This window comes from Canis lupus, chromosome 12 (genome assembly GCF_048164855.1).
Source record: "Canis lupus baileyi chromosome 12, mCanLup2.hap1, whole genome shotgun sequence".
NCBI classification, from domain to species: domain Eukaryota; kingdom Metazoa; phylum Chordata; class Mammalia; order Carnivora; family Canidae; genus Canis; species Canis lupus.
Window position 1 is genome coordinate 52,051,616 of NC_132849.1, and position 22,739 is coordinate 52,074,354.

A 22,739-nucleotide genomic window follows, 5' to 3' on the forward strand; every position below is an offset into this window, starting at 1 on the left:
GTAATTGATTTTGTCTTCTACTGTCGAAACTTAAACAGTGTGCTTCTAAACGTGTTTTCAAACCAAACTGCCTAGCATAGTGTGTTTCATAATTAATGAGTGTTAATATTAATATCTTTTAGTCAATTGTAGTTGCTCTCTGCATTATTGGAGTTTTTCCCCCAAGAAATTGGTTTTCATTTTAATTTATCATACGTTTGTTACTCTTGTTTTTTCAGGGAACTATTTATGACATTCAGCTTAGCTTCTCTGAGTTACAGTAAGCAGTGGATTAGATAGATTGAGGTCTGGTTAAAATGAATGAGTATTTATTAAGTATCCACTTTGCACCAGGTACCATATTAAGTGCTGGAGGATATTACAGTGAACAAGACCGATAAAGTCCTGGTACTGATGGAACTTTACCTGAATGAAAATTTGTCTTTGTTTTCTATTAGTAATCACATTCTCCACTGTTTACTTTGTTTCGCTTTAATTCCTTAGATTTCTTAAAGGTATGAAGTATGTCTTGTTTATTTTTGTTTACTCAGCATCTAACATATTGCCTGGCACTAGTTAGGTACATATATACACTGAGTTTTGAAAGAAAGAGTAACTAGATAAAAGTTCTTCTGTTTGATTAGGACTTTTCAATCACAGTATAGTTTAACTTGTCTCCCAAATTTCTTTTTGTTGAATCATTGTCTTGTTCTTCCTGATTGACCACTAAGTGTATGAAAATACACTGGTTTTCTTTGTGTTTGTCTTTCATCAGATTGCCTGGAGCCTATAGTGTTTTTTCTCTCAGAATTTTGTACTGTTTTTCTAGTTCATAATTTAAGTATTTTAATTAACTCCATTTGCTTTGTAAATGTAACCAGGAAGATGAAGCTCAAGAAAATAAAATCAAAATGAAAATGGTTGAGAAAAATATGGAACAACAAAAAGAAAATATGGAACATCTTAAAAATCTGAAAATAGAAGCAGAAAACAAGTATGATGCAATTAAACAGAAAATTAATCAGCTCTCAGACCTAGCAGAACCACTTAAGGTATATGTTATTGTTACTCTCTTACATGTGTATTTGACATTTCAGTTGTGTATCCGCACTGTACTTGCTAGGTATTTCCCTAACAGAATTTCTGGTCAAATTTAATGTAACCACATAAAATGGGATGTAAACCAAATTTTCATCAGTAGGTCAATTAGAAATAAACACTTCTGTTCATGTCTTTAGGACAATAAGTTGCCAAATTTGTTTCCCTTAGAAGATTATAGGGTTTTTTTGTGTGTGATTTTCTTCTTTTTTTAGAACCAGAAGCAGAGATATCTTGTCCATCTGTTCTGCTTCTGTGCTCACCTATTCTTTTGTCCCTCTTTGCTTTCCTTGAGTAATTCAGGGATTAATTATATAAAAATAGAGTTATATATATTAGATATAAAAGCCAACTTGACATAAAATGCTACTGAATTCTTGTTTCTGACACATCTCTGTTAATATTCCAGCTTGAATTAAACTGGCCTTTTTAAAAAAAAAATACTTTTTTGAAACTAAATTTAGGAAAATAAAATTATTTAACAAATTATGTACATCTCCCTGTGTGTTTATTAGCTTAGTTATCAGTAGCTTATTGTCATTATCATTTTTATGAATAGTTCAATTACTCTCAGAACTTTAGATTTTATTTATAAGACTGAGAAGAATGAATAGTAGTATATTTTAGGAGTCTGAGAGGGGTATGTTGATGATACAATTTCAACGTACCCCTTTTTTGGGGCAGAAAAACTCCTTTTGAATCAAAATGGATTTAGATATGATAATAGCTTAAAAGAATCATGCATGTAATGTTTATTATACTTGTGTCCATTGAAAATTTTAAAAACCCTGGCTTACAGAGTTGGGAGAATATTAAAGGAAGGTGCCAGAGACGTGCTGCCTGGAAACACGGTGCTGGGTCATTGGAGCTGGTGTCTAGGGGCTGGATTCCTGCCTGATGTTATAACCCAGGGCAGCTTGACTCTTTTCTATTTGTGACAAGAATTTAAAAATGAGAAAACAGTTAATTGATTAAGAAGAATATAAAATTTAAATATTAGAATTGTAGGAAAGAAAATGTATTGGTAATATTGAGAAAAATAATAAAGCGTTTGCTATAGGTGCTATAGGGAATGAGAAGGTAAAAAGCCTAAAATAGAAGAAAATTAGTTTTTGAAAGAAAACAAAGTAAGACAGAGTAAGATAAATATTAAAATCGTCAGGAATAGGTAGAATTCAGAACTCAGGAATTAGAGCAGTGAAGTCACAACAAAGATAGGATTAAAAAATATTTTAAATGGGTCAGGGATGAAACAGGGTGACTTAAAAGGATGAAATGCATTAAAACAACATAGAAAAGGAAATGTTGGTACCTAAATTATTCATCGCAGACAACTTAAAATTCAAAACAAGAAATGGCGAAGTGTAAGCTGTGTTCTGTTCTTTTAGGGACCTTTAGGAATGCAACTCCTGGAATTGGGAGTTTGAGTAAGTTTAAGAGCAGAAAATATGGGCAGAAGGCAGTAACGATTCTTGATCTTAGCTCTTTGCATTGGCTGCAAATAACTGAAAGCCAGGAGGTGAGTCCTTCAGTGAACTTGCATGCAATCAGCCAATAGCCCAGAGGCTTTTCCTCCCTAGTGTCGTGTCCCACTAGCCATCCATAACAGCAGGACCAACAGGCTAACAAAATAATTTAATTCCTGAGACACTGCCATCGTGATATATTAGCAGCTTTAAGATGTAATCTGTCTGCTTTTAGGACAATTGTTCATTTTGTGTCGGGGTGGTGAGGGGTAAAGTACTCTGTTTTAGATATATAGTCATTGAAATTTTGGTACGGGGAATATTTTTCTCACTTTGAACGGTTTGTTTTGATTTACACTGCAAACTTAATGCTTTAGTTTTAGTTGCAAGTTAAATTTGTCGGACAGGGAGCATGACCGACATTGAGCCTACAAAGAGAAATGGTCTATATTGTTAGAGTAGGAAGGACTCTCAGTTTCTGATTTAGAGAGTTTGTTCGGGTCAAGGGTGACTGTGCTCTTAAAAATTCCAACATAATGTTTTTAAAAACCTCATAATTGACATAGGTTTATATGAAACAACAGGCAATAATAATACCAATTAAATACAATTTATCCAATGTTGCTGAGTAAAACTGGTTATCTTAAATATCCAAGAGAATACCTTTTTTTAGTGATTATGTTTCTTCTACCATCCTAACCTATTTTTTAAAGACTGTAACTTCTTAAAGTTTAGAAATGCTACAAGTTTAGGGCTACATCAGACTTTAATTTTAGGCCTAATCCCTCTTAGTCCTCGCCTAACCTAGGTTGGTGTCGTTAACTGACTGTTCATATCTTTAGGCCTTCATTTCATCAATAAAATGAAATAAAGTAATCTCTTGCTTCACTTTTGGTTTTAAATTTGATGGTACCCGGGACATACACTTAGGTACACAAGGACAGATTAGTCATGATAAATATGGAGGAAGAGATAGTAACCTCAAATCCATTTCTTTTCGTCCTATTTTGTGAGTTAAGTCCATACCTTTCCACAGTTGCTAGGAGGGAAGATTAACCAGTACAGAAATGGCCTGAAACACTTTACCCTTTGCTCCCTGAAGCAAATGTGGGCCTATTTAGTGTGAGAGTTCCTACCACAAATGATTCAAAAACTCAGTGTTCAACTATCCTGTTTCATTGTAATGTCTCCTATTACATCAGTTGCACCCATTTTAAAAATTCTGTTTGAGGTAAAAGAACAGCTTTTCTCTATTTTCCATGTAACAGTGTTTTTAGTTTTAATTGAACTCTTTTATAATCACACATTAACCATGGGGGATAGTTATTTTTAGCAGTGTGAACAAGATGCAATAAATTGTATTCTTAGGATAGAAGATAGCCTACATCCCGTGTTATATGAGGTAAATGTTTTCAGTTTTTAGCTACTTCACATAATGAAAGTATTCCTTTGGGGATACTTCCAAATGTTCTGTCTTTCTTGATGCTGTTTTGGTTGGTGTTTGTTTCTTTCTCTGTTTCTGACTGTAACTCTTGAGGCTGACCATGATCATCACAGTATGTATGATCAATGGTAAGCCCAAAAAAACAAACCGACAAACAATAAAATTTAATTTGGTGGTCCTTAAATCAGGAGACTTTTAAAAACGGTTTTATTGAAATATAATTGATGTATAGTGAATATATGTAAGTGTACGGTTTGATAAGTTTTGACATGTATAACCTGTGAAACCACAGAGAATGGGACCTGTTCTTCACACTCAAAAGTTTCACCATGTCCCTTTGTAATCTCTCTCTCTCACCTCTGCCCCTTGTCCCCAGTTACCAATCTGCTTGCTATTTCTATAGTCTACATACTTTCTAGAATTATGTGTAGTGGAATCACACATTATATACTCTTAATGTTTTTGATTTGACCTTTTTCAGAACCTAACACATTGTTTAGAACATAGTGTCTACACTATATTTTGAAAGTGAATAGGATAAAAGTTATTCTTTTTGATTATGATATTCATCCATATTTTTACTTGAATCAGTAATTCATTTTATTGCTGGGTAGCATTCCATTGTATTTAATATATCACAGTTTGTTTATTCATTTATCTATTGATGGACTTACGGATTTTCAGTTTGGGGGCTATTACAAATAAAGCTGCCCTGATCATTAGTGTGCAAGTCTCTGTATATCAAACTAAATGAACAAACTGTCTACTAGTCTAAACTTTCTTTTCGTGGTTCTTAAATCTATCAGATTTTTGGTAAATATTTTTTTAAGTTTTTATTTGAATTCCAGTTCATTAACATACAGTGCAAGATTCATTTGGGGTGTACAATATCATGATTCAACATTTGATACAATACCCTGTGCTCATCACAAGTGCACTTCTTAATCCCCACCCCTATTTTGCCCATCCCCACACACACCTCCCTTCTGAGAACCGTCAGTTTGTTCTCTGCAGTTCAGAGTCTGTTTCTTGATTTGCCTCTTTTTTTCCCCCTTTGTTCATTTGTTTCTTGAATCCCACTTTTGAGTAAAATCATACAGTATCTGTCATAATTTCTTCATAAATAACTTTTTTTTTTTAAGATTTTACTTATTTATGTATGGGGTGGGTAGGGCAGAGAGAGAGGGAGAGAGAATCCCAAGCAGGCTCCACGTTCAGCACAAGAGCTCCCCATGGGCTCAATCCCATAACCTTGAGATCATGACCTGAGCTAAAACCAAGAGTCAGACACTCAACTGACTGAGCCACCCCAGACACTCTAATCATCTCTTTTTTTAAATGTGGTTTTACTCTTCTTTTCTGATATTTATGCTTTTTATTTCCTTTTTACATTTTAATTGAAGTGACCTGGGTCTGTAGTGCAGTGTTGAGTAGAATGGGACTAGACATCCTTGCCTTGTACTTGGTCTTAAAAAGAAAGCATTTAATTTTAAAAGTAATTGCTGCTATTTGTGTTTTCATTGTTCTGTTCCTATTTCCTCTCTTAATAGGATTAGACTAGTAATTATGAGTGTTCCTTTTTAAAATTTCTTCTAGTTTTTAAGCCATAACTCTTCTTTTTCTAGTGGTTGCTGTGCATTATAATATGCATCTTTACCTTATCATACTCCATTACTATTTATTTTTAGGGTGATCTTGGGATAGCTTCTTTACAATTAGATTTTGTGCTAAAATATGAGGTTATACTTCCAGAATGATGACTAAACATGTCAGTGATAAATTTTTTGCATCCTTTTTCTCTTTCACCCTGACTCACCTTCTTAAAAAAAAAAAACAGATCACCTCTGTAAATATTCAGCACTTGAGTTCTTTTAAGTCTGTTCAGGTTGATGTGGCTCTCCATAAAACTACCTTGTTTACCAAAGTAGAGTTGTAAGCAACATAATATATGGAGACTTCATGATAGGATTTGAATATAATAATGTGACTTAATTTGTTGAAACCCCTCACTTCCATTCATACACCTGGATATGAGCTCTAACACTTGCCTCTGGAAGCATCGTAACCCTGTCCACTTATTGTCAGTTTTATACCTATGCTGGTAATTTTTTTTAAACAACTTTTCTTTATAGATTATTTTGGCTTTTTTCAAACAGGATGAATTAAACCTTGCTGATTCTGAAGTGGATAACCAAAAACGAGGAAAGCGGCATTATGAGGAAAAACAGAAAGAACACTTGGATACTTTAAATAAAAAGAAACGAGAACTGGATATGAAAGAAAAAGAACTAGAGGTTATCCAGCATTTTTCTTTTGTGTTTTGTTTACAAACTTAGTCATGGCTGTTAAAGTGTTTTCCTTAATGTCGGGTTTTCAAACACAGACACGGGGTCTGATGAATATCCATTTGGTATAGAATGACAGTTGTTTCAGTGAATCAACGAAACCACCCACCATGGAGAAGGCTTTAGCTCACACAGCAGGTCTAATCTCATGTCTCTGAGGGATTTGGAAAGTGACACTTGCTCTCAGCTACTTTTAGCTCCTTATATGCCCAGCGTGGCAAATAGATGGAGCTTTATGTCAGAAAAAGGCACCCCTTCCTCTGAGTAGCATGGGTATAGACTGGGCTGGAATTCAGCTCCTGCATACTACCACACACCCTTATTAGCAGCTGTTAGCAGCAGCCCTGTCTTTAGATAACACTGAAGAGGCAAACTTGGTCTAACCAGAAGAGGTAGATTCCAACTTTTCTTAGGAAAATAACTTTAACTCTGATTGCTTGTCTTACTTGCTTATGACTCTTATGAAATGTTACAAATATAAAATAAGTACTATGTGTAAAGGTAGTTGGAGTTTTTAAATATTTTATGAATATGGGGGTCTTTTTGTTTGTATTTTCAGTACTATTTGATGTTCAGAGGCCATCCTAAAATACAGAAAACTGTCTGACCTCAGTTACGAAAAATGCCACACTTTCCATAACTGCCACTTGAAGTCTATTTCACTAGGAAGATAGGGAGATATTAGAAATTATTAAAGTCGTGCACAGTAATGCAGTTTCCTCTTGAAGATTTGTATAAAGAGTCTAGATTCTCTTCTCAACATAAGGCTTAAAGAAAGAACAAGGTATTAAAATACCTGTAAAATTCTGATCCTAAGCTCAGGATTTTACTGTGCATTTGTGGGCACAAGTAATCCAGTGAATTACTATATTTTTAAAGATATTAAACATCTACAACCTTAGGAGAAAATGTCACAAGCAAGACAAATCTGCCCAGAAAGAATAGAAGTAAAAAAATCGGCGTCAATTCTGGACAAAGAAATTAATAGATTAAGACAAAAGATACAAGCAGAACATGCTAGTCATGGTGATCGAGAGGAAATAATGAGGTAAGTGGTTGGTAGCTTTTCTGCTTCATTCTTCATATATATTATTAAGACATAAAATTATATTCTTAAAAACAATGGGAAGAAACACAAATGTAGTAAGAGAAGTTTTTCTTTAAAATAAATAATATTTCACATGTTTTATTTTGTTTTTTAAGTAAAATCTCCACAAACCATAAGAGACTCTTAAATCATAGGAAACAAACTGAGGATCACTGGTGGGGAGGGGGTTGCAGGGTGGGGTAACTGGGTGATGGGCATGAAGGAAGGCATGTGATGTAATGAACACTGGATGTTATATAAGCCTGATGAATCACTGACATCTACCTTTGACACCAATAATAATACACTATATATTAATTAATTGAACTTAAAAGAATAAGTTAAAAAAAAATTAAAAATGTAAAGTTTAATCTCCAGTTTATTTTTTTCCAGTGAACATTTTTTCTTCAGTCCTTAGGGACTAGACTCCTTCCACCAGCTTTACTGGAGGTCAAGGGGCACATCAGGCTGGGGGTGTTGGGTCATGTGGTGCTTCCTGAGAACTGTGCCCAGCTGCCTTGCTATGAATAGAATGGCTTGCACAGCCCTGTAGTCTCACACACAGCTTGAGCAGCACACAGCCATCGAAGACACTGCCCTGGCAGCGACCCTGACGTGGTGGCCTCAACACTGTCCCAAATGGATAGCAACTTCTTAATTGTCTTGCCCTGGGTTGCACCACTTAGGGGCCCTTTGTGGCATGTCCAGTATTATTCCATCTTTTCTTGGAAATGAGGACCCGACAGGGCATTACCTCCCATGTTTTAAATTCAGTATAAAGGGGCACACCATGAAAGGTGGCTGTTTCCTCTCCAGTTTCATCTCTGCCACTTTTCTCTTTTTACCTAGTTAAATTTATTAAATATACTTTAACTGTTTATATAAATGCAAAGTAATATGAGCATATGTTACTTTTCATTCTTGCCAGATACAAGAGGTAGCACAGTAAATAAACTGTTACAGATTGCTTTCTTTAATTTAATGATCTATTGTGGAGATCTTTTTATATCAGTACATAGGTATTTTCTCATTGCTTTTTATAATTACATGGTATTGAATCATCTACTGATGGATAGTCGAATTTTAATCTAATCCCTTGCTGTTATAAATGGTGGTGCACAGTAAATAATTTTGTACATGTCTTACTTTATAGTCAAGGTGTTTTAATAGGATTGAATCCATTTTGGAAAACTCCTTTCTAGGGACTGTGCTTATTTGCATTCCTAAGGGCAGTGTGTCTGAGGGCTTGTTTCCCCTCAGCCTAAACAGTGTGTGATAACCTTAGATTCTTTTTGCCAATGGGTAGATTTCCTTTAAAAAAAAAAAAAAAAAAAAGAGAGAGAGACCACAATGTAATTTTAATTTCCATTTACTTATTTTGAGTCTGAACATCTTTTCATGCCTTAAGGACCATTTATATCTTTTTCTGTGAACTTTTTGTGTACTTCTTCATTTTCCTGTATTTTTGGTGTGAAACCAAAAGGCTATTTGAAATTTTGTTGTCTTATAATTAATTGCTTCCCTAAGAATGGCCATGTGAAGTAATGTGTTTTGTTTTTGCATGTTCAGAATGATTTGTAGCTTTTTAATTGGAATGGATAGTTCCACCTGATAGAACATTCTTTTTCTCCAATAGAACATTCTTTTTCTCCTTTCTGTTTACGAGTACTGTAACTTGTCCAGAATGTCAGATTCTGTGTTCCTTTCTTTGGTGTACACTGTGTTATTTTAATCTCTAGATTTACCTTATTTCTTAAAATTTCTTTTTTGTATTTTGTTTTTAAATATTTTTTGTGCTGTTGTTGGTTTTGCCTAGGCCTTTGTTGCACACATTGTATGTCCTTTGTCTTCTGTTACTTTGTCTAACCATGTTATCTTTTCCCCCGTTTTTTTTTTTTTTTCTCGATTCTGATCTCGTTGTCTACCAGTGTTTTCTGCACTGTCTCTTTTGCCCTGTGCATCATCTCCTTATTTTGTCTTCTTATCTTTGTTCTTTTTTGTCTAACTCCCTCCCCCCAGCTTGAGTTCTGTAGGTTCCCACTTTCCACCTCCTCTCACCTGGTTATCACCTTCTGTTGTTTACCTGTCTGTCCTGTCTGTTCTCTGAGTTCTTTGATTTATCTATTCTTTCAGTTCTTTTATTTCTGTTTTGTGGTGTGTCTTCTGGGTAGCATTTAAGTCTTGTTCTGTTCTCTTTTAATTCATCGTTTTCAGGTATAGTTTTCATCGGCTTTGTAACCACATTGTTCTAATGCGTTTTCTTTGTCTGTTGGTTGTATTGTGCTGTTCTTTCCCAAGCCTGTTTCTATTAATATCTGTGCGTGGATAACTGTACTGGTGCCTTTTCTGTTACTCGTTTTCTACTTGGATTTTCCTGGACTGGGCATTTGAATGAGCTTGGGGTGGGCAGCTGTAGAGCCTTGGCTAAGGTTGCTTTTCAGACTCGCTCAGGAATCTTCTCTCTCTTGCTACACTAGTGAGCAGTTGCCCTCTGTAATAGCACTTTCAAGTGGCCCTGCCTTCTTTGCCTCTTTGACCTAGACTTGTTCAGGCTGGGGTTGGCCAATCCTAGTGCTCACCCTGTGTTCCTGCACTGGCATCTGTCACTAAGGGAAACACTTCTTGCCTTCCAGTGTGATCCCTTCACTTTCAGAAGGTGGTATTTGCTGGCATTTTCTAAGATCTGCCATTCCGGCCCCCACCTGGGCTCTTGCCTCATGTCTTTCCTCTGCCTTCTCCAGGGCCTGGACTTTTCCTGCCCAGCCTGTCTGTGTACAGGGCTTCCCCTTCAAGGCAGCAGATGCTCATTCTGGGAGTATAGTTGGCCTGGAGACAGGACAACCTGCTATTGCTGGGCCCCTTGGCACTCCCTGCACTCTTCCTTCTTCCCCATTAAATATATTTGAGATTTTACTTATCTTTATGTTTCTTTGAATGGCACTTGTTGACTTAATATTTTGTTCATAAAACAGGCAGTATCAAGAAGCAAGAGAAACCTATCTTGATCTGGATAATAAAGTCAGGACTTTAAAAAGGTTTATTAAATTGCTGGAAGAAATAATGACTCATAGATATAAAACATATCAACAATTTAGAAGGTAAGTGCATTTAAAAACATCACATATTTTACATTTTCGTATTTTCTTTGTTTTCACATTATCTCTTAGAAATAATAAAATTAAATTGAAAGAACTTTACACGACTCAGTTAAAGAAGAAACTGCCAGTGTTTCCTTTATTGGCCAGTACTTAGGGTCCTGTCATTTAATCAGAGAATACTAGATTGGAAGAGACTTTTGAAACAAGCTTATCCAATTTTTCCACTCCGTTATGTACCTTTACTAGGTAACTCAGAGAGGGCTATTCAACCTCTGCTTACATAGGTCCATTGAATAGATGCTCACTGGCTTTGAAACAGCCTATTTCACTCTTAGACATTGCAGGTTCTTAAGGGATACAAGTATTTGATAGGACCTGTTGAGGTAGTATCTCAGTTTATGATCTGATGGAATAGTGTGGCTCCATGGATGTAGACTCTGATTTGTTTACTGCCAATACCTACTGCCAATACCTACTGCCAATACCTACTACTGTGCCTGGAATATAGTAGAAAGTTGATATATGGGTTGAAAGAATGAACACAAGGTCAGAGAAACTGGATATTATTAATATACCCAGAAATACTAATACTCTCAGGAATAGATGGATCCCAGTGAAAATCACAAACAACAGAAATAAACCAGAGGTCCGTTTATGGGTAAGGATAGACCTTGACCTACTTGGATTCAAGGCAGTCCTAGTCTTTGCATTTAACCTCTGTTTTCCACAGTGGCATTCCCTCGTGACCTGCTGTTCACCTGTCTTTATACCCAAAACTCTATAATCCTGAGACTATAGAATTTCAAAAATATATCTAGTATGTTTGAGGAAATTGAGGTAATTCCATAAAGAAAAACAGGCTTTGCATTTTTGGCCATATTCCTTAACTATAGGTCAATATTTGAAATGTGTGCTTCAGTTTTGTAAGTGTGTTATTAGAACTTCACTTAAATAGGATTTATTTTTATCCTTTTGAGACTGCTTGTAAGTTTCACGCAGTGGGACCTGAGCAGCTGATCCAGGACCAGCCCTTTCCTACCTGTGAAGCAGTGTTCTTTGGGATACTCCACTGATACCTTGGGAGTTAGAAGGCTTTTGCTGAGACCTGGGGGTATTCCTGGCTCTGGGTGACCTGTGGGGATTGCTTCTGCTGCTTTGGGATGTTTCTTGCCCCGGTCTCACAAATACAGAGAGAATGGCTCCCTTTGTCAGTCTTCTAGAGTTCTCTGTACCCCCATCTCTAGGCTTTGAGAACTGAGCACTTTACCTTCCCCCAGCTCTGTCTTCAACAGGGAGACCTGCAGGCTCCACCTGCATTTCCACTCTCCTTTACTCTTTCTGAAAGTAGTGATGTGGGACATCTGGAAGGCTCAATTTATTTGTTTCCTGTATTTCAGAGATCATTTTGACTGGAATTGCCTCTACTGTTCACTGTCAGTCTGAAAACTTGTTGCATTTATTTCAACCAGTCTTTTGGCTGTGTCAGGCTGAGAGTAAATAAATCCAATGCCCATTTCTACATCAGAAAGCAGTAGGATTTTTCAGAAGCAGTAGGATTTTTTTTTATACTGTTATCCAGAAAATTTATATTCAGAATATTTTCTGTAAAAGTATTTGTATTCTAGTTTATTATCTTGATATGTTTCTTCACCACTGATATATTCTATCTTCTTTACCCAGTCTTAGGAGTAGAATGAGAATGATCAAATTCTTAAAATTGTTTATCTCTTTACACTGGAGAACCTTGCCATTTTATGAGGACAGTCTTAGACATCTCATGTCTGGAAGCAATTGAAGAATACTTACCAGTAGTGAAAGAAAGAAAAGTTAACAGAAAATTCTGACCAGCTAGCTATGGTTGCTGTGTCACAAAAGAAAACTCAGCTATCAGATTTTCTGGGGTGGAGATTTAATGTAGTTTAGCAAGGGAATTAGGGGGATAATAAGAAAATGATAATTACTCTGAAGAAATGAACCTTAGGCTCATTAAAGAGCAAAGATGTTAAGAAAATACCAAGTCTCCTCTCATTTGGATCTTCTTTTCTAAATACCATTCCCTCCTTGGAGAAATGGCTGGTTCCGGAGCAGGGCAGAGAAGGTACAGAGGAGCCTCTTGCTGTGCCAGAAAATAAAGAGTACTCAGAAGAAACAGTCATGCTCCAAGGACACAGGAGGCTCCCACTGGCCAGACCTGGGCCCATTTGAGGACAGAACGGATGGTAACTCTGTGGAGAAAATGAAGAATCTGTGACTCCATCCTGATACATAGGAAAGTGAATAAGTACATAAATAATTGAGGAGGAAAGGAAAGGTCTTCCCTACAGTGGAATGCCGTGTGATAAATGGAGTTTGCATTGTGCCAGGAGGTGGATAAGGTATTCTAGGTACAGAACGATTAAGAGGTTGCCCTCACCCTGAATGTCTCCATAAGTTGAGAAGTGATATGCAAATGAATAGGCCATTTATTTATTATCTTAACAGTACTAGAGTTTCATCTCTCTAGGACAAGATTTATGTCTTCTATATTAGGGTGATGCCTCATATGAATTGCTTGAATGATTGATGTATTCCTATGGATTGGCTGTAATGTAATAGAAGATATTAAGTGTGGGATAGCATCTTCATGCATTCTTTAGTGTTTGTTGATTATAAAAGGAAATTTTAAAAAAAAGGAAATGAAGTGGTAAAAATGTGGGAACACAAATAAAATACAAAGACGAGGGGAAAAATCTTAACAATCCTATTGTTAAATAAGCAGCCAGAGTTAACATTTTGGCATATTTCTGTCTGGCCCTCCATGCTGGCTCAAAGATCATGCTGAATATACAGTTTAATGTGCCCAATGTCTTCATTTCAAGGTGTCTGACTTTACGATGCAAGTTGTACTTTGACAACTTACTGTCTCAGCGAGCCTATTGTGGAAAAATGAACTTTGACCACAAGAATGAAACTCTTAGCATATCGGTAAGTATCTTAACTCTCCATGTTGCTAATTTTTAGGAGGATTAGCTGCTGTATTTCCTTTGATGATACATTGATAAGCTTTAATCTGTTGTGTTTGGAAAACAAAAGAACTTACTTGTAAGCTAAGGATAGTGTTGGTCAGAGTGTTGAATATTAGGTTGACCTCACTGGCTAACGCTGCCTTTGTACCTCTCCCCTATCTCGACCTCAGACAGCCACTGTGAAGGTAATTAGGAATTTTGTTTTCAGTGACAAATGTTTACCCTCTTTTCACTCCATGGGTTTCTTGTTTAAATTCATGTAGTATTTTAAATTATGTGGGATATTATAGGAAGTCCTATACTCTGAAAGTCACTAAAAAAATGAAGAAAGGATTTCTCTGAAGCATGTTCTAACGCAGGTAATTGTCTTTGCATTTATTTCTAATGGTGTCTGTAGATCCAGCCTCTTTTGAATAAACAAAGCCACTACATTCAACTTTGTGGAGACTGTGGATTCTTTTAATAGTCACATGCATTGAAAGAGGGAATATGGGAGATAGTATTAAAAGTTATGTAGTCAGGAGGTCAAGAGCAACCACCCACTTTCATAACTGGGGCAAAATTCTTAAGTAATTGCTTATTACTCTTAGTTGCCTTAGATTTTTTTTTTAATTTTATTTCTTTATTCATGAGAGACACAGAGGGGCAGAGACATATGCAGAGGGAGAAGCAGGCTCCCTGCAGAGAGCCCAATGTGGGACTCCATCCCAGGACCCCAGGATCACAACCTGAGCCAAGGTAGACGCTCAACCACTGAGCCACCCAGGCGTCCCTAATTGGCATAAATGTTTATGGTATCCCTAGTTGCCACTTCATTTTAATACTTAGAATAAATAATAATTTACAGCACATATACATACCTAATAAACCTCATATACATTTTTTAAGAATAATAATTAAGAAAAAGAATGACAGTACATTTAGAAATGATCAGAGCGCTTAAGGGGGAACTTTAAAAGTATCCAAGTAATGATTAAGTACCTGAAAAAGTACTCAGTATCATTATTTGTCAGAAAAATATAAATTTGGAGCACCTGGATTGATTCAGTCGGTTAAGCATCTGACTTATGATTTTTGCTCAGGTTACGATCTCATAGGTTGTGGAATTGAGCCCTGCAATAGGCTTTCTTTCTTTCTCTCTCCCTCTCAAAAGAAATAGAGAGAGAGAAAGAAAGAGACAGAAAGAGAGAGAGAGAGACAGAGAGACATAGAGAGAGAAAGAAAGAAAGAGAGAGAGAGAGAGAGAGAAAGGTTAAACCATAATAAATGACTATTGTACTGCTACCAGTGTGACCAAAACTAACAACACCAGTAACATCTTAGGTTGGTGAGGCTGTGCACTTGGAACACTCATACTTTGCCAGCAGTCATATAATTTGATAAAACTATTTTAGAAACCTGTTTGGCAGTGTTTATAAAAGCAATTCCATTCTTCAAAACTCTTCAAAAACTGATAAAAATTCACCTGATTAAATGGTGATGATTAGAGTCAGAATCATTGTTACCATTTGGATTTTTGTCACGACTGGGAGAGAACACAGGGAATCTGCTGAGATGCTAGGAATGTTCTGTGTCTTGCTTGGAGTAATTACCCAAGTAATTGAGCTGAAAACTTAAGCTTTATATTCTTTACTGTATATGAATTATACTCTAATAAAAATGAAAAAAAAAAAAAGAAAATAGTGGAAATATTTGGATCATTTATCTCCAGAGCTAACTGTGTAGGACAACCAAAGCTAGACCTTCTGACATTATCACCTCTGTTATTCAATAAAAGAATATTAGTGTTTTAGGAATCCTTAAGTTCTCTAGTCTTTGTTTTACAAATAAGGAAACTGAGACCAAAGTCCCATTATAAATTAATAATAGATCAGGGGTAAAATTTAGATCTCCACAATTAATCGAGGGCTTCATTTATTAGATTAATACAAAATGCAATTTTTGAGCAAAAGACCACATCCTGTTACTTAGTTCTTCTTGCTTTTATGTGGGGTAGTTTGGTTGGTTGGTTTCATCTGGCTTTTTACTGCTTAGTTGCTTTTTCATTTGGAGTCTCACAGATTCAGACTTACAGATGATAAATAAATTTCAGTATATGTTTAAATGAGAATTTTTATAACCCTTTTATAAATGAATGCCATTTGAGAGGCACATAATTTTCAGATAGTGGGTGAGAAAAATCTGTGAAGCTGTGTGTCTGCTAAAACACATATGGTAGGACTTTATGACAGACAACCTGATGGTGCCCCGATTTTCCATCTTATGGATATATATGTGTGTATGGAATTTTGCCCAAATGAAATAGAATTCCTTCCGATTTATTTTATGTCTCCCCAGGATATTGTGTGAGAGTTTATTAATTTTATCACTTGCTTTTTTTCATGATATCCTTTCCTTAAATTCTTAATAAGAATTTTTGAAAGAAATTTTACATGTTTCAGTTCACTGCTGCTGTTTATTCCTTGGCCAGTGTGAGCCCCTAAATTTAAGTTGGTCCTGGTGTCTTTTTGATATTCAGTAATTACCTTTTAAAGTAGCTTAGCCACTAGATGTCACTGTATTTCAAGTAACAAAAGATTATCTGAGCACTTAGCAATGTTTGCAAAAAGAAAAAAAAAAAAGATCTCATTCACAGTAGCATCAAAAACAATAAGATACTTAGGAATAAATTTAACCAAGGAAGTGAAATATCTGTACACTGAAAACTGTAGGACATTGATGAAGGAAACGGAAGAAGACACAAATAAATGGGAAGATATCCCGTGTTCATGGATCAGAATTAATATTGTTATAAATACATGTCATTTCTGTATCATTAAATCACTAATGATTTTTTTAACTGTAAACCCATTCTTTTTAATGCTAGCCAACCTTTTTTTATAGAATTTAGTCTGACTTATGCTACACTTTGTGTTTTATGAACTCATTCAAGGTTCAGCCTGGAGAAGGAAACAGAGCTGCCTTCAATGACATGAGAGCCTTATCTGGAGGAGAACGTTCTTTTTCCACAGTTTGCTTCATTCTTTCTCTGTGGTCCATTGCTGAGTCTCCTTTCAGGTGCCTAGATGAGTTTGATGTCTACATGGTAGGTATTAAATTTTGAATTCTCTAATTTTTGTTCTGTTGGAAATGTGTATTTTGAAAGGAAGCAGTTCTTTCTTTAGTTTTACCCACAAGAGAAGGGATCCTGCCCTGACACTTTAGTCCTTAAGAGCTAGTAGGGAAGAACTAAGAATCTAGCTAGTGCTCTCCCTGCTAGCCTGCAGGCCCCATCCTGGGCTTCCACCTCTTCCCTAGCTTATTTCCATCTTCCATGTTAAAAGTGGTAAGCATTTCCTTACCCTTTCTTGGACCAAAAGAGCAGCAGATACAACATGAGGGCAGGAAGTTTGACTTGGAAGTTACAGACCTAGGATTCAGACCTCTTCTGCCACTGCTTACCCAGAGGACTTTGGGCCTCATTTCATGTATAAAATCACATAATTCATCTCTCCTACCTTGTAGGGTTATGGGGAGATGCTACAGTGAGGTATGACTTATAAATGCACTTAGGATGATGGAGGCACATAGTGAGCCCTCACAGACCAGCCTTTACCCGTTCTGTGTAGTTCTTCATGCCTCGTTCTTTCCTAAACCCAAACCCACTATACTCTGGGTTTAGACTATGATACTCTGGCAAAACTTGCTTAGCAAAGATTATCAATGTACTTTAAGCATTATTTTAATTCTTTTACATTTTTGACACCAGAGACCAAAGTATTTGGCATCCTCTGTCTCTTATAATGTGTCTTCTTGCCAGTTTCCTCTCTCCTCTTTTCTGGTTCTAGTGTGTTCCGTGCTGCCTCCCCTAATGCCATTCCCCTTCAATGTATGAGGTTCTCTTTTATTTTTTATACTGTTGTTGATTTTCCTGGCTACCATAGCCTACCTACACCTACATGCTAAACACATGCACAGAGTCCCCAACATTACCACCTACATTTAGATACCAGAAAGTCTGAGTGTCTCATCCTGACATCTCTCTTGTACTCCGGACCCCTGTGCCCAACCATTGTTAGATGTCGTAAGGTACAACCACACCTCAGACTCAGCGAGTCTTCCACTCAGAGCCTCTTCCTTCTCCTAAATCCCCTACTCTGATTGGTGGCAAATTGCTGTTACCAACCCAGTTAGCTTTCACTGCCAGACCTTTGATGTATCTGTGATCCTCCCTTCCTTTTTACTTGCCCATCACATCTGACCTTCTGAGTCTCTGCTCCTTCCTGATACCTTCTCTCTGTCTCCCCAGCCCCTGCCTGTCATAACTGCCTCCTGTCCAGACTCCCAGACTTTAATCTTGCTTCTTCCTTGGTCCCTCCCTCACTGTTTTGCCAGATTTACATTTCTAAAATGAATCTGATCGTGGTCACTTACGTGTTAGAACTCTGTGGTGGCAAATTATCTTATCTGGGATGAATGTTTAATTCTTTGGGTGTCTGTGAGACCCTTCATGATATAGTATCTGCCCACTTTGTGGCCATCCTAAGCTACTTGTGATTTTTCCAAACACTATGCGTCTGCCTCTTGTGCTCTTCTCTGTGTCACAGTCTTACTCATCTTTCCAGACTTGGTTCAGATGTGATCTTTATATAGCCTTTGTGACCACCAGGCAGGATTGTGAGCTCCCTTGGCACCAACCTACACCAATTCATGCTATTATCTTTATATTTTATCTTATAAATATTTTTATTATATAATTGTATGTTCTGTACCTGTCACTATTGCATATTTTATACATTTTCATTCTGTTGTGGTCCTCTATTTCTCTATTTTCATGTCTGAATCTCCCACCAAATTATAGCCGTTTTGGAAGTTATCAACTGTCTTTTTTTTTTTTTTTTTTTTATGATATGTCTACCTACTTGATGTCTAGCCCATAAGTGTTTACAAAGTGCTCTTTCATGGAATTTATACCTGTGCGTCCTGTATAATCTTTTGGTGTCATTTTTTCCCCACTATGTTACCATTGCTGCAGTTGGTTAGAAATGCCTCTGAGGATTGGTTTCAGGGCTAATTCATAAATCATAGAAGACAGTTGTTTTTACCATGCACTAATTTTGTTCAAAATGCCATTTTGCAATCTTATCACCCATCTTATTTGTCAAATTTAATTCTGAATAACTTCCTTCTCTTTCAGAAACTTAGAGGTTCTTAATTAGGATGGCATTTTGCCCCATTGGAATTATTTAGAAAAATGTACCCAAGTTCTGAAATCCAATCGGAAACAAATACATATATTTTGGTGGTTTGACAGCTTTGTTACTAAATGATAGGCCTCCCCAGGGCAGTGTTTTGAAAGGACAGCATTCTGCTTATGCAAGCTCTCATTATTTTTGTTAACTTTAAGTTAGATTGCTTTACAGATATGCCTGAGGGAAGAATTTATATAATACAAGCCATTGAGCAATAACCAGGATGTTGGTCTGCCTCCAAAACAGTGTGTTCTTATCCATGCTGTACTGCCACATAAAGTTTCAAATAGAACTTTAAAAACATATGCTTATGAAAACAGTTACGTTTTCAACTTTTCAGGAGTTTTCAAGGTACTTCGATGTTTTTTTTTTATCTGTTATTTGAACTTGGAAAATGTAAGCCCACAGTTTAGTTTCAAACCTGTTTAATGAAGCATTATTTTTATATACGCTGATATGCTGTTTAACTTATTTTAAAGATTGAATTGAGGAATTGGTTTGTAAATTTAAATTGGTTCATTGTAGAATGTGATGGGGTAGGGGTTAAAGGTTTTAAAACACCTTAATTGAGGGAAATTTTGAGAGATTTAGTAACTTTATAGTTGTCACTTTTGATACTCTTCTGAGGGTTATTATTACTGTACAGATTATATTCATTTTCTAACATTTAGTTGTGTCTTTGGAATATTTGCTGGTTATTTTAGTTGGTAAATATTTTTGAGGGAGGGAATTATACTTACAAATAATCTGACTATAGAAATTACCTGGAAGATTAGGTATATTCAGTTATTTTCCCCAAGAGTTTTGAATATTACCTTTCCCTATATGAATAGTTTGGCATCACAGATAAAGTAGTAGATGATCCTTGGATAAAAATGCTGGGGTTTGTAACAGCCAGCAGAATGCTGCTTTTGCGGGAACATGATTGATGCAACAGAGATCCTACCTTTGTTCTTCAGGACATGGTTAACCGGAGGATTGCAATGGACATGATACTCAAGATGGCAGATTCCCAGCGTTTCAGACAGTTTATCTTGCTTACCCCTCAAAGCATGAGGTAACTATAAAAAATTCTTTGGTGAATATATACATCAAGGAAGATAAAAGGGGAAAATAAATCTTTTATAATCTTAATTTTTTAAATGCAGATACATAAATCACCAATTAAAAGAAAACTCGGTTCTTGTGTCAGGAGATTTAAGATAATTTTTCCTTCTTAGAGATTTAAAATTTTGTTAGTGTTAATCTCCCTTCCATAATAGAAGCAAGTCGATGTAAATATGGTTATTGACTTGTTACTATTTCTCTTTTGACTCTGCTCCTTTGTGGTTATCATGAACAACTAATAAAGTAATTTTAGTAGTTCTGTTTAGACAAAAGACACAGTTTATGATTTCCTTAGTCTGGGCTCTTTTCCTGGTCGCTTACTGCGACTAGTCCTTCAAAGTGAAGAACTCTATCCTACGGTCAGTCAGCCTGTACTGGTTACTTATGCGGTGTCAGGCATTGTATCCCATAGAGTTGATACTCTGCATCTAAAGTGGTCACTTGATTCTTTGGGGATTGAAGTTTGTGATTGGAAATTTTCAGGTAACTCCTTCCTGGCAGTTAGAAATCGTTGGTATCTCCTCATTTTCTTTTTCTTCTAAACTGAAAGCCCATAGCACTTAACAGGAAGTCTATTTTAATTTTTTTAACATTTTTTTTGGCTACCTTGAATTTTTTCAATCAGCCACTTTTTTTGCAGGACTTGATCCTGGGTCTCCAGGATCAGGGCCTGGGCTGAAGGTGGCGCTAAACCACTGAGCCACCTGGGCTGCCCGGAAGTTAATTTTTAAAAATGAAAACAAATTATTTCTTTCGCGTTGGTGGTATAGTGGTGAGCATAGCTGCCTTCCAAATTATTTCTTTATTGCAACTTGTATTTTCTCCTCGAACTCCAGATATTGCAGCATATCCAACATTATCAGATACAGCAGATTGGTATTTTCAGGAAGTAGTTTTGGAATGTGTTTTATTGTGAAAATTTCCTAGTAATCTTGGGTAATTAATTTTGCTTCCTCTAGTTCACTTCCATCAAGTAAACTGATTAGAATTCTTCGAATGTCTGACCCTGAAAGAGGACAGACGACATTGCCTTTCCGACCTGTGGGCCAAGAGGAAGAAGAAGACCGAAGTTGATCTACAGCTCTCTGTGCCCTGTGCCATGTCCTCATGTTGCCAGATTTGTAAAGGGAAAGAGATTCAGGAGTATTTGATGAAATAAAATGAAACTGAAGATAATCTAAAATAAAAGAAACTCCTTTATATATCTGGCCCCAGTAAAATATGTAAATAAGTCTAGGAAGCCTACGACAACCAGCAATTTAAAATTACTGTTACTTTACTTTGAGGAAATTAATTTCATAGTATTGGTTTTAAATCTTTTTTTAAGTTTGTTTTTTTTTAACCATCTACTTTTATAGATTGTTTTTTCAGAAGTAAAATTTTGTACATATGTACATGTACATATCTGTTTAGTTTGGGTTCATTTCTATGGTATTTTGTAATAATTAAAATAAAAGTTTGAGCATCTGATTATATTTAGTTTTATTTTCCAGAATATGACCTCTTCATTGCAGAGGTTGGGGTGCACAGGCCGTCTGTGGGTAGGGACCAGTTTATAGAGGATTTACTGTCTGGTTTTGCTCATTAATTATGAGGGACCTGCACAGGACTATCAACCTTTGCTCAGAATCCCTGCACAGGTCATTTTGTATCATTAGAGATGCAACTAGAGATTTGGGCTGTACTTTTAATAATTAAATTGCATTCAAATTTAGGATGCTGTCTCTACAGCACTTTGATGGAGTACCACAGCACCACCAACCCTGACCCAATGCCTTTTCTCAGTCCTTGAACATCATCCATCCAACTAAGTGTCTAACCCATGTCACAACGGGATTGTGTCACAGCCCTACACCCTGACCTGTGGCATGCTTGCCTGGTTTAAAACCCCTCCGTTCATGGGCCAGGGCTCTTGGCTCAGCTGAGAGGAGCTGGGGAGAAGGGTTAAGAAAACGGGCTCCCTCCAGAGCAGGAAAGCCCAGCAGACCCAGAGGCCGGCCTATTGATGAGGAGCTGACACCTGTGACCTCAAAGACACATCCTGACTTTAGAGCTGTTTAAGAGTGGGCTTCTTAGAATGATAAAACATAGCATCTTGTAGGAAATGCTGTTTATCAACTTTTTTTTTTTTAAAGGCATGAGTAATACTCTTGCCTATATTCTCTTTGATACTAGGTAAGTGCTAAATTTTTAAGACAGACGTGGATATTCCAGGAGCATTCCCTGTATTGCTAGCGATAAATATTTATGGAATTGAAAAGGAAGTATTTTAAGAAAAAAGGCAGTATTTTAAAAGTATCAGCACTTCTGTTGTTACTGAGGAAAACTGGGTTTTGCTTTTTATTTTAGTGGAGGGGAGAGAGTCTAAATAACCTTAAAGTGAGATCAGTTGGTAAATGATAAGTCTAGAAATCTGTGCTTTTCTAATCTAAGAATTTACAGAAGGAGGAAATGTATACTGAAAGTTAATGAACATCCTCCTAAAACCATGCAAAGTCTGACCTTTAAAAGTTATGTTTAGGGCAGCCCCCGTGGTGCAGCGGTTTAGCGCCGCCTGCAGCCCAGGGCGTGATCCTGGAGACCCTGGATCGAGTCCCACGTCGGGCTCCCGGGGCATGGAGCCTGCTTCTCCCTCTGCCTCTCATTCTCTCTCTCTGTCTCTCTGAATAAATAAATAAAATCTTAAAAAAAAAAAGATTAAAAAAAATAAGTAAAAGTTATGTTTATAAGTAATTTGTATCAAAACTACTTTTTAACATATATGTGCTTTTTTCAAATAAAAAAAATGAAGTGGAATATACCACATGCGTAGACTTATATTAGCTAAATAATTTTAGTGTCTGAATCTTTGTGATAGTTTTTAAAAGTTATGGTTCTGA

At 36.4% G+C, this 22,739-nt stretch overlaps 1 protein-coding gene across 2 annotated transcripts in view; it reads left to right on the forward strand.

The window, feature by feature from the left end:
- The window catches only part of SMC6 (structural maintenance of chromosomes 6), a 68,076-nt gene extending 46,746 nt beyond the window's left edge, over positions 1–21,330 (forward strand). For both annotated transcript variants that reach the window (XM_072771010.1, XM_072771011.1), the window contains exons 20-27: positions 861–1,031; positions 6,144–6,281; positions 7,235–7,380; positions 10,392–10,517; positions 13,376–13,481; positions 16,455–16,607; positions 19,713–19,810; positions 20,820–21,330. In XM_072771010.1, coding sequence (XP_072627111.1) covers positions 861–1,031; positions 6,144–6,281; positions 7,235–7,380; positions 10,392–10,517; positions 13,376–13,481; positions 16,455–16,607; positions 19,713–19,810; positions 20,820–20,934 — 1,053 coding nt within the window. In that variant the 3' untranslated portion in view covers positions 20,935–21,330. The remainder of the gene's footprint in view (positions 1–860; positions 1,032–6,143; positions 6,282–7,234; positions 7,381–10,391; positions 10,518–13,375; positions 13,482–16,454; positions 16,608–19,712; positions 19,811–20,819) is intronic.
- Positions 21,331–22,739: the final 1,409 nt, after the last annotated feature.